Source organism: Vicugna pacos, chromosome 30 (assembly GCF_048564905.1).
Source record: "Vicugna pacos chromosome 30, VicPac4, whole genome shotgun sequence".
Taxonomy (NCBI): domain Eukaryota; kingdom Metazoa; phylum Chordata; class Mammalia; order Artiodactyla; family Camelidae; genus Vicugna; species Vicugna pacos.
Window position 1 is genome coordinate 21,845,532 of NC_133016.1, and position 13,609 is coordinate 21,859,140.

The 13,609-nt window shown below is 47.5% G+C and overlaps 1 protein-coding gene and 1 non-coding gene across 3 annotated transcripts in view; both read right to left on the reverse strand.

The window, feature by feature from the left end:
• The window catches only part of LOXHD1 (lipoxygenase homology PLAT domains 1), a 151,443-nt gene that overhangs the window by 53,379 nt on the left and 84,455 nt on the right, over positions 1–13,609 (reverse strand). For both annotated transcript variants that reach the window (XM_072952095.1, XM_072952094.1), the window contains exons 21-25: positions 13,189–13,322; positions 6,475–6,644; positions 5,609–5,713; positions 1,478–1,606; positions 170–334 (exon numbers count right to left, since the gene is read on the reverse strand). In XM_072952095.1, the coding sequence (XP_072808196.1) occupies positions 170–334; positions 1,478–1,606; positions 5,609–5,713; positions 6,475–6,644; positions 13,189–13,322 (703 nt within the window). The remainder of the gene's footprint in view (positions 1–169; positions 335–1,477; positions 1,607–5,608; positions 5,714–6,474; positions 6,645–13,188; positions 13,323–13,609) is intronic.
• Positions 6,747–6,821, reverse strand: TRNAV-GAC (transfer RNA valine (anticodon GAC)). Its single transcript has one exon. It is a non-coding gene; the product is annotated as a tRNA-Val (tRNA).

A 13,609-nucleotide genomic window follows, 5' to 3' on the forward strand; every position in this document is an offset into this window, starting at 1 on the left:
GTGTACAGCCAGCAAAGGGCCTAGGGAATTTATAAAAGACGAATGAGACTCCAATCACCAAGGTGAGTCTGGACAAAGGTCAACAGTGGATGAGGGATTGGGACCAAGCTGGGGTGGTGGGTGATGGGGTCCAGGAGGAGGGCCAGGCTCGCCATGCAAGATTCCTTACATGGTGTGTACCGCCTTGTCTGAAGCTCTGCGTGGAAGAGGTCCCTGACGATGGCCCCATCATCTTCATTCTTGGCCAGCCAGCGGCCACAGGGGAACGTCATGCACTTTCCAAGAGATGGGGCGTCCACCTCTACCCAGTCTACAAACCAGCCCGGAGCCTTGCCTGGAGGGAAGGAGACATGGAAACCATCAAAAACCTCTACACAGATGGTTTCCTCTCATAACCTCAGGGACTCCAAGCATCCTTCCTTACTTGACAGCTGGTGCCCACAGCTCCACTGTGAACATGCCATCCCTTTTGCTTACAGCACGGCTTACATCATTCCTGTTAAAACACGCACCCAGTTGAAGCTGGGTCACACTCCAGGCTGTTGTCAGAGAAATTAGCAAGAGCCAAAGAGCAAGGGGGCGAGATGACAGGAAGCAGAGTCTGATGGAAGGGAAGTAAGCCCTTGTCCAGACTTCCTCTCAAAGAACAGCTTCTGCTCCTTCTTGTTGGTACACAGATACCTCTCCTGGGTGGGAGGTAGCCCCAAAAGGGAGCCCAGAGATGAAAGGGAGAGCCTGCATTAACGAGGACTCTATACTTTCACCCAGTGATGGGTGACACGCTGAACTCCCTGGCCCCAGTTCGTGATGCATGAAGGGGAGGGAAATCAGTGAAGGACTGACGATCCTCCTTGGGAAAACAAGCGCTCAGTCCCGGGGCAGAAGGCAGGCCTCCTTCCTCAGGCTTAGCAAGCATGGCTTGAAGACCAAGAAAATGAGTCCTACTTTACTGAGTAAGAACAAACTTGGGCAACTCCGTTGTCTGGCTGCAGTGTCAGTGGGTTCTGGGAAGGACTGGCTCAATCAGTGGTTTTCAAAGTGCGGTCCCCAGATCAGCAGCTTCAGCATCACTTGTGAGAAACTCTTAGGTCCCACCCCAGATCTACTGAATCAAAGACTGGGGGTGGAGCCCAGAAATCTGTGTTGTAACAAGCCTCTCACGTGGTTCTGACACACATTCAAATTTGAGAATCCCTGTTCAGGGATTCTCAAATCTGGCTGCACAGTAAAATTTCTGAGGGTCGGGGTTTGGGAAAAGCTTTAAAAATTGCCAGTGTCTTGGCCCCACCCTGACCAATTAGACCAGAATCTCTGCGTGCAGCCAGGGTTCCACCAGGCTGAAGGGACCAAGGAAACCATATCAGTACAGAAGGCAGGTGACATCCACATCTACCCCAGACTCTTTCCCAGACACCCTCAGGGACCTGTCCATGGTGCTCACATTCTTAGCCGGGAACAGAGGGGAGGGAAGTCAAACCTGAGTTGTCATGGCCGATCCTGACTTTCCACAGGTCTCCCAGGTCCAGGGTCTCCACTGTGAAGATTTCGATGCTGTCCCTCTCAAACTTGTCGCTGTTGGTCTTGGAGGATTTCAGGAGGGTCATTCCTGCCGACCACATGAGACCTTCAAACACAGTCTGATCACTTCTTTTTTTCTTTTTTTTTTTAATTCTCGGGGTGGAGGGTAAGTAACTAGATTTGTTTCTTTGTTTATTTTTAATGGAGGTACTGGGGATTGAATCCAGGACCTTGTGTACACTAAGCATGCACTCTACCACTGAGCTATACCCTCCCCTTTTGACCACCTCTTTTGGTCTCTCCTCATAATGACCACATTTCTGAACTTTCATCATATTTAGACTGTGCAATTACCATCCACTGGGCATTTTTGGCACTTTGTGTGTGTGTGTGCCCTTTTATTGAGCTTTGCAATAACCCTTTGATGTATGTATTTTTATTTCCAGTTTGCATTTGAAAAAAGGAGACTCACTCAGAAATTAAGTGTCTTACTCAAGATCATCCAGGAGAAAATGGTGGAGTGCAAGTCACACAATTCAGGTTTATCCACATGGGGAGGAAGCCAGTGACAGAGTCACCCTCCCTTGATCCCAAGGGAAACAGGGGCTCCCCTGTTGGGATGGGGTATGTGGGAATTCTCTGGAGACTCTTCCTTGGAAGACAGGAGATCCCCCACAAGCCTGATCCATCTGGGACTCTGGGTGCAGTGTCGGTCTGAAATTTAAGGTGGTCTCAGGGTCCCTCGCCATCGCCTCCTGCCTCAGCATGCACCACATTGCCTTCAAGTCAGTCTCCTTAACCCGGTAAGTCCCAGCCCTTGTAGGAAGTCTTCTGGTAATCATAGACTCACTGTAGACTGGTTTCAGTCCACAAAGAGTCAGACAGATCTTGGTTCAATCATCTGGGTAGCCTTGGGCAAATTATTTAATTGTCTGAGAGCTGGTTTCTTCAAATGTCAAAAGGGGTGGTCTTGGTGCCTTCCTCATAGAGTTGTTGTGAGTCTTTAGTAAGACAGTGACTGTCAAATGTTCAAGAATGTGCCTAACACATAGAAATCCCTTGGCAAATAACAGCAGTTGTTAGGGCCTCTCAATTTCATTGACCATGGTTCAGTAACTACTCCAATGACATACATTTGTTAAGTTTTGACCAAGTTCACTCATTATATCTGTATTATCTAACCTATTAGATAAAATAATAAATGTTTTATTGAGTGTCATTTTGTCTCAAATATTTTACGTGTTCAGTTTCATTAAATCCACAACTCTATGCACTAGTTTAATCTCCATTTTACAAGTGGAGCAAACTAAGGCACAGAGAGGTTAAACAACTTGCCCAAGGTCACACAGCTAACAAATGGTAGAGCAGAAGTTTAAACCAATCAGTCAAGCCTGAGTCCCTGCGCTATCACCACACCACTGTATTAGCAAGTGGGCACCCCAAAGTCGGGGATTAAGCTCCTTCATTCTACAGCAATTCTTGGCACAAAGCTGCAGACCCACAGAATTTTGAGTACATACATGATGACCACTTGAGGGAATGGCTCTTCCCTCTGAACTCAGCAGAATGGCTGGTGGCCCAAGTGGATGGCTGATGCCAGCATTACATGCCCCCCTTCTCTGACTACCCTTGACCAAGATTCCAGAATGACTCCAAGATTCCTTGAGCATCTCATATTGAGAGTACCATGGACCCTACCGGCTGAATCTCATTGGAGGTTGGGAAGAGCCACCATTGCCCAGGTGGTTACTGAGGCAGACACAGAGATGCTTCTGTCTTTGGAACAGAAGAAGCAAGCTGGCAGAAGAGACCACTCACTGTTTGGATTGAGGAGCCCCTTCATTACAGTTTTGAAAGGCAAACAGAGTGACGCCTCAAGGAAGGGCACAGGAAATGGTGAAAACTTTCAGAAAGACCTGGACAAAGAAATCAGCCACCATTACATGGGGGAGAGGATATTGAAGGGAAGATAATTCTCATGGCTTCCAAACACTTGTAGGTGGGAGAGGTGGCAATGAGGGCAGGAGAGAGGGCAGGGCTCTCTGCCATCAGAGTGCAGTAGGACTGACTGAGTAAGAGTTTAGGAAGAAACTCTTAAAAGAATGAACATTCACAACCCAGGTAGACAAGTCACATCACCCAGAGATTTTTAAGAAAAATAGAATTGCCTTTCTCTGATGGGGCTGGTTGCATGCAGTCTTTCAAGAGTCAGAGGTATGCAGCAGCACCCAATGGAGAAAGGCTAGCCTCCTTAATAATGGCGGGGAAAATGGATCTCTACACGTAAAATAATTAATTTGCATCCATATCTCACACCATACACAAAAATCAACTCAAAATGCATTACAGATTCAAACGGAAGACCTGCAATTGTAACTCCTAGAATAAAAAGTAAAGGAAACACATCATGACATTGGTCTTGACAATGACTTCACGAATAGGACACCAAAAGCATAGGCAACAAAAACTCAAATTAACAAGTGGAACTACATTAAACTAAAAAATTTCTGCACAGCAAAGGCAATAATCAACAGAGTGAGAAGGCAGCCGACAGAATGGGAGAACGTATTTGCAAACCGTGTACCTGTGAGAGTTTAATCACCAAAACGTATAAGGAACTCCTACAACTCAATAACAAAATAACTCATAACCCAATTTAAAATGGGCTAGGGATTTAAACAGACATTTCTCCAAAGAAGACATAAAAATGTCCAACAGAGCATGAAAAAATGCTCATTGTCACTAATCATGAGGGAAATGCAAATCAAAACTACAATGAGATGTCATCTCACACACGTCAAGACGGCTACTCTCAGAAAAACAAAAGACAAGTGTTAGTGAGGATGCAGAGAAATTGGAACCCTTGCACACAGTTGGTGGGAATGCAAAATGGCGCAGTTGCTATGGAAAACAGTATGAAATTTCCTCAAAAAATTAAAAATAGAATCACCATATGAACCCACAATCCCACTTCTGGGTATATATCCAAAAGAATTGAAATCAGATTCTTGAAAAGATATTAGCACTCCCATGCTCATTACAGCACTGCTCACAATAGCTAAGATGGGGGGGGGCCTAATGTCCACTGACAGACAACTGGAGAAAGAAAATACAGTATACACATACAGTGGAATATTAATCAGCCTTTAAAAAGGAGAGTCTCCAACATGCAACAATGTGGGTGGTCCTTAAGGACATCATGCTAAGTGAAATAAGCCAGACGCAGAAAGACAAATACAGCATGACTTCATTTAAATGAAGTATCAAAGAGACATAAATCAAAGCCTGGAATGGTGGTTACCAGGAGCTAAGGATAGGAGGAAATGAGTTTTTAATCAACTGGCATAAAGTTTCAGGTTAATAAGCTCCGGAGATCTGGGGTACGACACATACCTATAGTCAACAATAATGTATTGTACATTTTGTCGACTGAAATAAATGCACAGCCTAAAACTTGAAAGTTACGTTTTATTCGGCAGGAGGACTCGAGCTGGGATGACAGCCTCTCAGATCGCTCTGAGAAACTGCTCCAAAGAGGCAGAGGAGGAGCTAGGATTTGCAGGAGGTTTACAACAAAGACCAGGTCAGGCAGTCAGAACATTAAAAGATTACTTGTTAACTGAAGAAAGCCAGACATCTCAAGTTAAAGAATTTAGCGCTTTTCTGTGTATGGGAGGAAGCAAACGTTTGGGCTCGCTGAATTCATTCCTTTGACAAGCACCTGGCTATCTAGGGCCAGTGTCCTGTCCTTTCTTACTGAGTCCCAGCAAAGCTCACCGCAGAGGCCGGGCTGCAGGCTTGTCTTCAGTGGAGGGTGGCAGCAGCGGCTGATGACTTGATGGCTTCAGCATTCTTTGTTTATTGATAAGGCTTGCAGTATTTTTTGCTCACAATTTAAAATTTGGTGAGAAGATACGTTGCATCTTAAATGTTCTTCCCACAATAAAATAAAATAAAATAAAGAGAATTTTTTTTTAACGTTTTCTTAATAGAGAGAGACAGAGGCATGACCAGGATTTCCTTGGAAAGTTCCACTGAATCTCCTAGTCTCCCCGGAAAGGAAAGTCTCAGTCCTGTATTGCTTTCTTACCAGTGTCATCTTGAGTGCCAAAGAGCGTGATGAAGACGTTGGCATCTGTGCCCGAGTTCTTCTTGTCCCCAGTCTTTATGGTCACTGAGAATGTGGTAGATTTATCTGCCAGGAGAAGAGCGTGAAGTGAGTGGTAGATTGCACCTCCCGTGAAGGGAGGAGGCAGAGAACTTCCTGAGCACTTTTCCATGCTCACGCTGACCATTTCTATAAGTCCCTTTACTGCAGCATGTGTTGTTCTGCAGTTGCCTTTAGTCTGGAAATTTTCTGAAGGCAGAGATGAGGCCCCCCACATCCAGCTCACATAGGAAACCCTCGTCAGTAAAGCTGTAGGATACTTAGGGAAGACTTGGGGTGACTGTGAGGTTCAGAAGCTCACCAACCAGGCACCCTGGCCTCACTCCTCCAGGCTGGGAAGTTTTAAGGATGCAAGTTTCAAGGAAGGGAGCACAAGCGTCATTGAACTATTGAAGGTCCATTCTTTCCCTTGATAGAAATATATTGAATCTATAATGTGCCCGGAAGAGAGGACATAAGACTAAGTCAGAACCAGCTGTAACCCATTCTGTCCTATTCTGTCCTTTTATTCTATTCTATTCTTTCTTTTCCATTCCATTCCATTCCATTTTATTCTAACCCATTCCATTCCAGTCCTGGCAACAACTTCATGCCAAGCCGTGTACTTTACACCCAGCCTTATGCCCCCTTCATCTCCCCATTCTTGCCATGGAGAGGTGACTGGATAAACTACCAGAGAAGGAAGTGCCCAGAGGTCCCAAGGGGAGGGAAGATGGAGACCTGGGGGAGTGAGGAGAGACAGAGGGGAGGTATGCTGGAGGAAAGAAGTCAGCTCTCGTTTAGAAAACCTTTCTGCTCCAGGGCCAAGTTGTCAAGCGGGCTGCTGTCACCACCTCCCCCGCCCTCCTCATCCTCGCTTGGTGGCAGCACATAGGACTCGTCTACTGGCAACAGCTCCCTGGACAGCTGGCCGTCATCCTCCTCCACCGCCAGCCAGCGCTGGCATGGAAAGTAGTACCTGTGAGGATGGGGATGAGGAAAGGTTAGGACGGTCTCTTTGCTTGTTGTGTTTGTTTTATGAGGGGGTGGTAGTTGTGTTTATTCATTTATTTCCATTTGGAGGAGGTACTGGGGATTGAACCCAGGACCACATGCACGTCAAGCATGCACTCTACCACTTGAGCTACACCCTTCCCGCCACTGGGGAGGGCTCTTCGGAAAGGTCTCCTGAAGGAGTGGTCTTGGGGTGAGAAATGAAAGGACTTCATGGGGCCCAAATGCCCTGTCTCCCCAACCCTGCCTCCGGCATTGCCCTCCCATCCTACCGAGCCTGGGAATCAGCCCCATTAGAGCCACTTGCCTGGGGCAGACAACACACATGAGGTGTGGTGTCCAGAAAGCCTGTTGAAAATGGCTGTGAAGCAGTACCTGGGCACAGCAGACCCTCAGTCAGGGTCATGTTGGAGGGACCTGGAAGAAGAGGGGCTTCTGGGGACTGTTCCTGCCTTTTCTAGAATCAATCTGTTAGCCAGAGCAGAGAGTATTGTACACAGCAGGTGCTTAATACCTAAGGATTGAATTTATGAGTTTTAATGGAATGACCCAATGATGCTTCTGGAAGGTACAAAGAGTATGGCCGAGGAGCTGGCACAGGAGACAGCTGGTACCATCCGAAGGGAGGTCAGAGTCAGACTCCTCAGTGTAGAGGCTGAACCCAGCACAACGGCAGGAGACTGCAGTGACAAAGGACTCGCCTCCAGAGCCAAACTGGGTTTGAATCCTGGCTCCGCCACCTACTGCCATGTGAACTTGAACAAGTTTCTTTACCTCTTTGTGTGAGGGTTGCTAGACTTAGCCAATAAAATCACAGGACTCCTAGTTAAATTTGGATTTTAGGTAAGCAATGAATGATGTCTCAGTATAAGTGTATCCCATCCAATATTTGGGACATACTTTTACTAAAATATTATTCGTTGTTTATCTGACATTCAAATTTAATTGGCGATTCTGCATTTTATTGGGTAACTCTCTGTGGAAAGAGGATAAAATTACCTTTTGCATAGGTGGCTGTGAGAATTACATGAGTTAAACATTTTTAAGTGCTTAAAAAATGCCTGGCTCTTGGTGTGCGTTCTTGGTTAAGAATTCACTAATACTCTTGTGCTTGTTATTGTCACTATTATATTTCCTTTCTTTCTCTCCAGCCCATGCCTGGGATCTCGGGAAGCTATGGGCTGGACAGTTCCCACGGGATCCCTAAGCTTCCAGAACAGCTCAGCAGGTCTGGGAATGCAGCCTGTCTCTAAGTTGGGGTTGTTCCACCACTGTCCAGATGCATAAGCTGCATTCAGGGACTGGTCGAGGTCTGGAGAGGTGGAGCATCTCTGTCTGGGCTCCATATCCCCCCACAGCCCTTACTGCCTTCCCGTGTCAGCACGTTAGAGCAGCAGCACCAGAGAGCGCCCCCCATGGGCTCGATAGGACACAGAGAAGCAACCGTGCATTTAATTAGTTGTTGATTTAAAGGGTGGGAGGAACTCAACCTAGGGAGATATAAACTAAATTGCTGTGAAATTAGTGTTTAAGTGAAAAATGAATATTGTTCCACTTCTCAGCCTTTAAATGCCTGAATGGGAAAGTTAAATTTTTGTTCAATCAAATAATTTATGAATAGTAGTCTTTTGTTCTAAATTACAGCCAATTAAGGGAGAGAGAGAGAGAAATAAAGAAAGGAGTGGGGTCGGGACCGAGGCGGAGACAATGAGAGTGTGGGAGGTTGGAGGATAAGGACAGAGGGAGAGAGACGCATAAAGAAAGAGTTGGGAGACTTATTCCGGGAAAGAGAAAAAAGTCAGGAAGACCAAAGAGGGAGGGGACAAGCCCTCCCACACCTGTGAAGAGCGCATGCATGTGGGGAATCAGGGGCTGGCTTCTTGGTGCCCCCATCCCTGCCATCCCTGAAACACCTGCACTGAGACATTAAAGCCCCTCTGCGTGGCCCCAGCTGCAGCATCCCAGGCAGCTCACCTCTGGATCCTGCTCCCTGGCCGGGAGGGCAGGAGCCAGGACCAGCCTGAGTACTGGGCATCCAGCCTCTATCTCCACAGCTCCAGCAAGCACCTGCTGGGTGCAGAGGACTGAGCCCCTTCCCCTTTCTCCCACAGGAGTAAATCCTGCTCAAGCAGGTCTGGGGAGAGGAGTCAGTGGGATTTTTTTAGGAGCAAAGGAGAAGAAAGACATTTGGGTGTTCTGGGTAGGTAGGCCCACCACTTCACTTAAGCAAGGGCCACGGAAGGAAGAGCCAGGGCTTGATCAGCAGGAGGTTTACATTGAGCATTGAAACAAAGCTTGGGGCCACCAAAAGTACGAGTTTCACTTGAACATGAAACTGGAATGAACAGATTGCAAAACTGACATTTGTAAAATGTATATAACATATGGCCTTTCCCATTTTGTGCATGGAGACTGGAGCACGTCAAGTACAAGTCTACTGGTGACACTGGTAGAGCAGTGTGGCAACAGACTGTGGCTCTGGGACTCAGGAACTTCGGGCTTGTGCCTCCAAGTATCCCACCGTTTCTGTCATGTGTTCCAAAATCCAAACATTAGAGCCTCACAGCTTTGGCTGTGAGAAGGACTTGGAATTTTTAACTCCTTGCTAATGTACTTAGAAGCTCTGGGCTGAATAGGCTCTCTAAGGGCCAGGGCACAATTTGACACATCTCCTTCCACTACAGGGATGCGCGTGGAAACATAGACTGGGGGAAAGCCTCCACCAGCCTGAACCTCTGAGTGATCACAGGCGCGAAGTCCCCTGATGCCCTGCCCTGGGCAGGCGTTATGAGCAAGAAATAAGCTTCGGTGGTGTGAGGCCACTGACATTTTAGGCTGCTTGCTATTTCCCAGAACTTCGCCTATTTTGACTGATATGACTTGAGATATCAATAAATGGACACTCAACGAATGTTCTCAAATAAATGGTCACTGAAGTGATGAGAACAGAAGAGGTTGCCAGGAGCGTTTATTTCATTGTCTGTCTCCCCTGTTAGGCAAACCATATGCCCCATGAGCTCAGGGTCTCCTCACTCGCTGCCGTGTCCACAATCCCTGACATGTATGAGCTCCCGCAAGTATCAACAGAATCAGGAGGCGTCACCTCTCCAGGTGAACAGCTTTCATTTCCATCTTCATCACTCCTGCCATAACTCTTACATTTTTTAATCAGCTGCCATCCTTTTCTTGAAGACGCACTTCCTTTTCTCTAACAGTCCCCTTAAAATGTGATGCCTCAAGCCAAGCCAAGGCTCCAAGAATTGTCTGAGCAGAGCAGAGCAGAGGAGGAGGACCAGTATCAACTTGTTCCAAATGTGATGTGGCTGTCAATACGAAAATCAATCTGACACTTTTTTAAACCATCATTTTCTCAGAGTGGCCTGGGGTGGGTGGATCCTCCCAGGCTAGAGGAGGCAGGGGGAAGTCCACAGATAAATTTTCCCAACCTTGCAATTTTCTCCCCACCCAATGGATGAAAGGGATCCTTTTATGAGAGGATGTGAGTCTGGGTGTGGAGCCCCAGTCAACCAGTGAGAGACCTCAGATCCCAGGAAAGCCCACTCAAAAGCCATCCACAGCTGCAAAACACCATTGAAAAGGCTTTCCACGTCATTTGATCGCCTCCTGCCAGCTTGGAGCTCCTCTTAAGGACCTCAGGCACTTTCTATTAGGAAAAAAGGGTTTTTTTGACAATTGAATTAGATTTACATCAATTAACCTTCTGCACCCCTTTCTCCTGGTATTTCCACCTCACACTCAGCTGCTCTCCAGAGCAGTCTTGGTGGCCAGAAGGGCTGAAGGTGGTCCTGTGGTGGCTCTGCTGGGTGCTATCCATCTCTGGACATCAGAGCCTCTGCAACACTCTAAACTCTCCCTGGGTGACCCCACAGTGGTGGCAGGGACTCCGGACATCACATCCCCTCCTAAGCCCTTCTGCTCAGGCCAGCTTCTCCTGCGGATGCCGGACAGCACCTGACCAGGGGATGCTGAGGATGGAGAGGTGGGGTCTGACTCCGCTTCTGACAGAGGCGGTGATGGACTGGGGGTGGGGCGTGAACAGCAGAGAGGAGTAAAGGGCAGCTGGTCCGCATGGAGGCAGGTAACTGGGTCCAGGGTAGCCGAGGGATGAAGTCAGTGCTAACTTATCCTTTTGGCTGCACGGCCTTATTAAGGCCCCAGGGGAAGATGATACTCTGCAGGAGAGAGCAGATTCACTGCTCAGATTCTGTTTCCTATGAACGTCCATAATTTTATGTCTACACCCCAGAGTGGGCTTTGCTCAGAGTCACTCTCAGCTTCCAAACGGTTGGAGCCAGCTCATCACAGGGCCCTCACTGCTGCTCCAATACCAAGGAAGCAAAGAAGAGTCATCACACAGCACCGACAAGGAGGGGTAGCGAAAGAAGAGGAGGGGAGCGAGGAGCGGAGGAAGGAAGCGAAAAGAGAAGCAGAAGGGAAGAGTTGAGAGGAGTAACGAGAAGGTTCCATTCACAAGAGTAATAAACATATACATCACTTGAGCATAAACACAACAAGAATGTGCAGTCTGTGTGTAGAAAATGCACTGCTGAGATCCCTCAAGAACACTTGGGTCGACGGAAATGTGTGCCGGTGGGGGGCACTTCATACTCTAAATAAGCAATTCTCTGCAAAACAATCACAATTCCAACAGGATTTTTTTTTCAAATCATTTAATACCTTGATTTGAAAAAAGGTAAGATTAGCTAACATTCTTAAAAAATCATGAAAGAGGACATGTACTGACAGATGTTGAGATAGATTATAAAGCTACGATAATTTAAAAATTGTTGGGCTGGCCCAGAAATGCCAAGTCAACAGAACAGAGTTAACTGATGCTAATCAAGCTGAAAGGGGAAGCTGGGGATGTTGACAGTTTGTCCCTGTCTTCACACTCTTTGCAGCACGTTATCCTGTCCCAGCCTAAATGCCTTAGGTTTTGAGAACATCTGGAGACGTTTTAAGTTGGGCTAGCATCTTTAAGCCCATCTTCAAGATGGAGCAACTTGTCAGGGTGGGAGGGTATAGCTCAGTGGTAGAGTGTGTGCTTAGCATGCACAAGGTCCTGGGTTCAATTCCCAGTACCTCCCTTAAAAAAATTAAACAAATAAATAAATAAAACCTAATTACCTCCTCCCCCAACAAAAAAAAAACCCCAGCGATTTAAGATGGAGCAACTTGTCCAGGGTGACTAAGGGCAGAGGATCCTCCCCAGGTCAGGACTCTACTTCCCAGCCATGGCTTGGCGCACAGCCCTTTAGAGCCATCACGGTGACCTTATGGAAATCCATGACATCATGTGTGAGCTGTGCCTGTGTCCCTATCTAGAGCATATCTGGGCTAGTGGGGCAAGGTGGAGGTGGGAGATGGGGTGAGCCCCATCAGTACTTGCCCTGCATAGGGTCGAACCCAAGAAGAGGTCATGTTCCTAGAGATATGTTGTTTAATTCAACAAATACTTATTTATCGAGTGCCGGATACATTTCAGGCACTGGCAGGCCCTCCACAGCTCCATAACCCACTCAAGATCTTGCCTACATTCCCCTCTGCCTCCCTTGGCCCTTCCCACCACAGCTCCGGGCCTTCATGTCTATTGCCCCTTGGCCCCTCTTGCCCAAAAGGCAGCGTGGCCTAATGGTGGAAACACACCAGCTTCATCGCAGATGGTCTAGAGTTCTGGTCCTTGCTCTGGCACAAATTCACCCTAGGGCTGCAGCTTCACCTCCCGGGTGTGGTTCCTTTGCCTGTCAGAAGGACAATGTTCCCTTCCCACCCCAGCTCCTGGTGGTAGCTGTGAATCTGGAGCAGGGCCAGCAAACCATGACCCATGGGTCAAATCTGGCCCATCACCTGCTTCTGTACATTCCCCAAGCAAAGTGTAGATTTTATATTTTTAAGTGGTTGAAAAAAATCTGAAGAACAGTATTACTTTGTGACATGTGAAAATTACATGAAATTCAAGTTTTGAGGTCCATAAATTAAGTTTCGGTGGAACACAGCCACACCTACTCACTTAGGTATCATTCATGGCTGCTTTTCTGCAGGAAAGGCAAGGCTGAGCAGTTGTGACAGAGACCAAATGGCCTTGAAAGCCTGACATATTTGCTATCTGGCCTTTCCAGAGCAAGTTTGCTTATCCCTGGTCTAGAACATTATAACAATGTCCTAGAAGTCACTTCATACATGGAGAGACTTATGGGTATGAAGTCTGGGCATGGAGACAGGACCACAGCAGGGACAGAAAGCCCGACCTTCTGAAATGATGCAGGTCAAGAACCAGATTGGATGTTCTACCAGACTGTCACCTGTCAGGGCACGCAGCTGCAGGGGCTGTCCAAGGAGAGGGACGGGAGGGAGGAATGCCCACCCAGCCAGCTCCATGGGCCAAACCCATGTCAAAGCCACCCCCACCCCCTCCCTCACTCATCACAGCCACCCCACCCCACCCTACTTTCCATGACTCTCCCTCCCTCCCCTCCAGCCCCACTCACGTGATCTCATTGTTCATGTCGGTGATGTCGATTCTGTCCAGGAACCAGCCTGGTCTGTTGCCCGAGTTGTCATGGCGAATCCGAACCTTGGTCAGGGCCCCCAGGTCAATGGCATAGATGGTGAAGGTGTCTGTCTGAGAAGGGTCAGGGTAGCACTCAGGGGATGGCAGCCTTCCCCACCTTGCCATCAGCTTCACCCTCCCAGGACCTGGGGCAGCCTGAGGCCGGCTGTAAGACCCAAGGCATTACGGTGGGGGGCATGGAAAATGCAGCCAGTTGTCTTGTGTTTGCACTGCTGGTTTCTGTTTTTGTTCTTGTTTTTGAGTTATCATAAACATACAAAATTGTATTAGTTTCAAGTGCACAACATAGTGGTTCAATATTTTTATACATTATGGAATGATCACCACATAAGACCAGT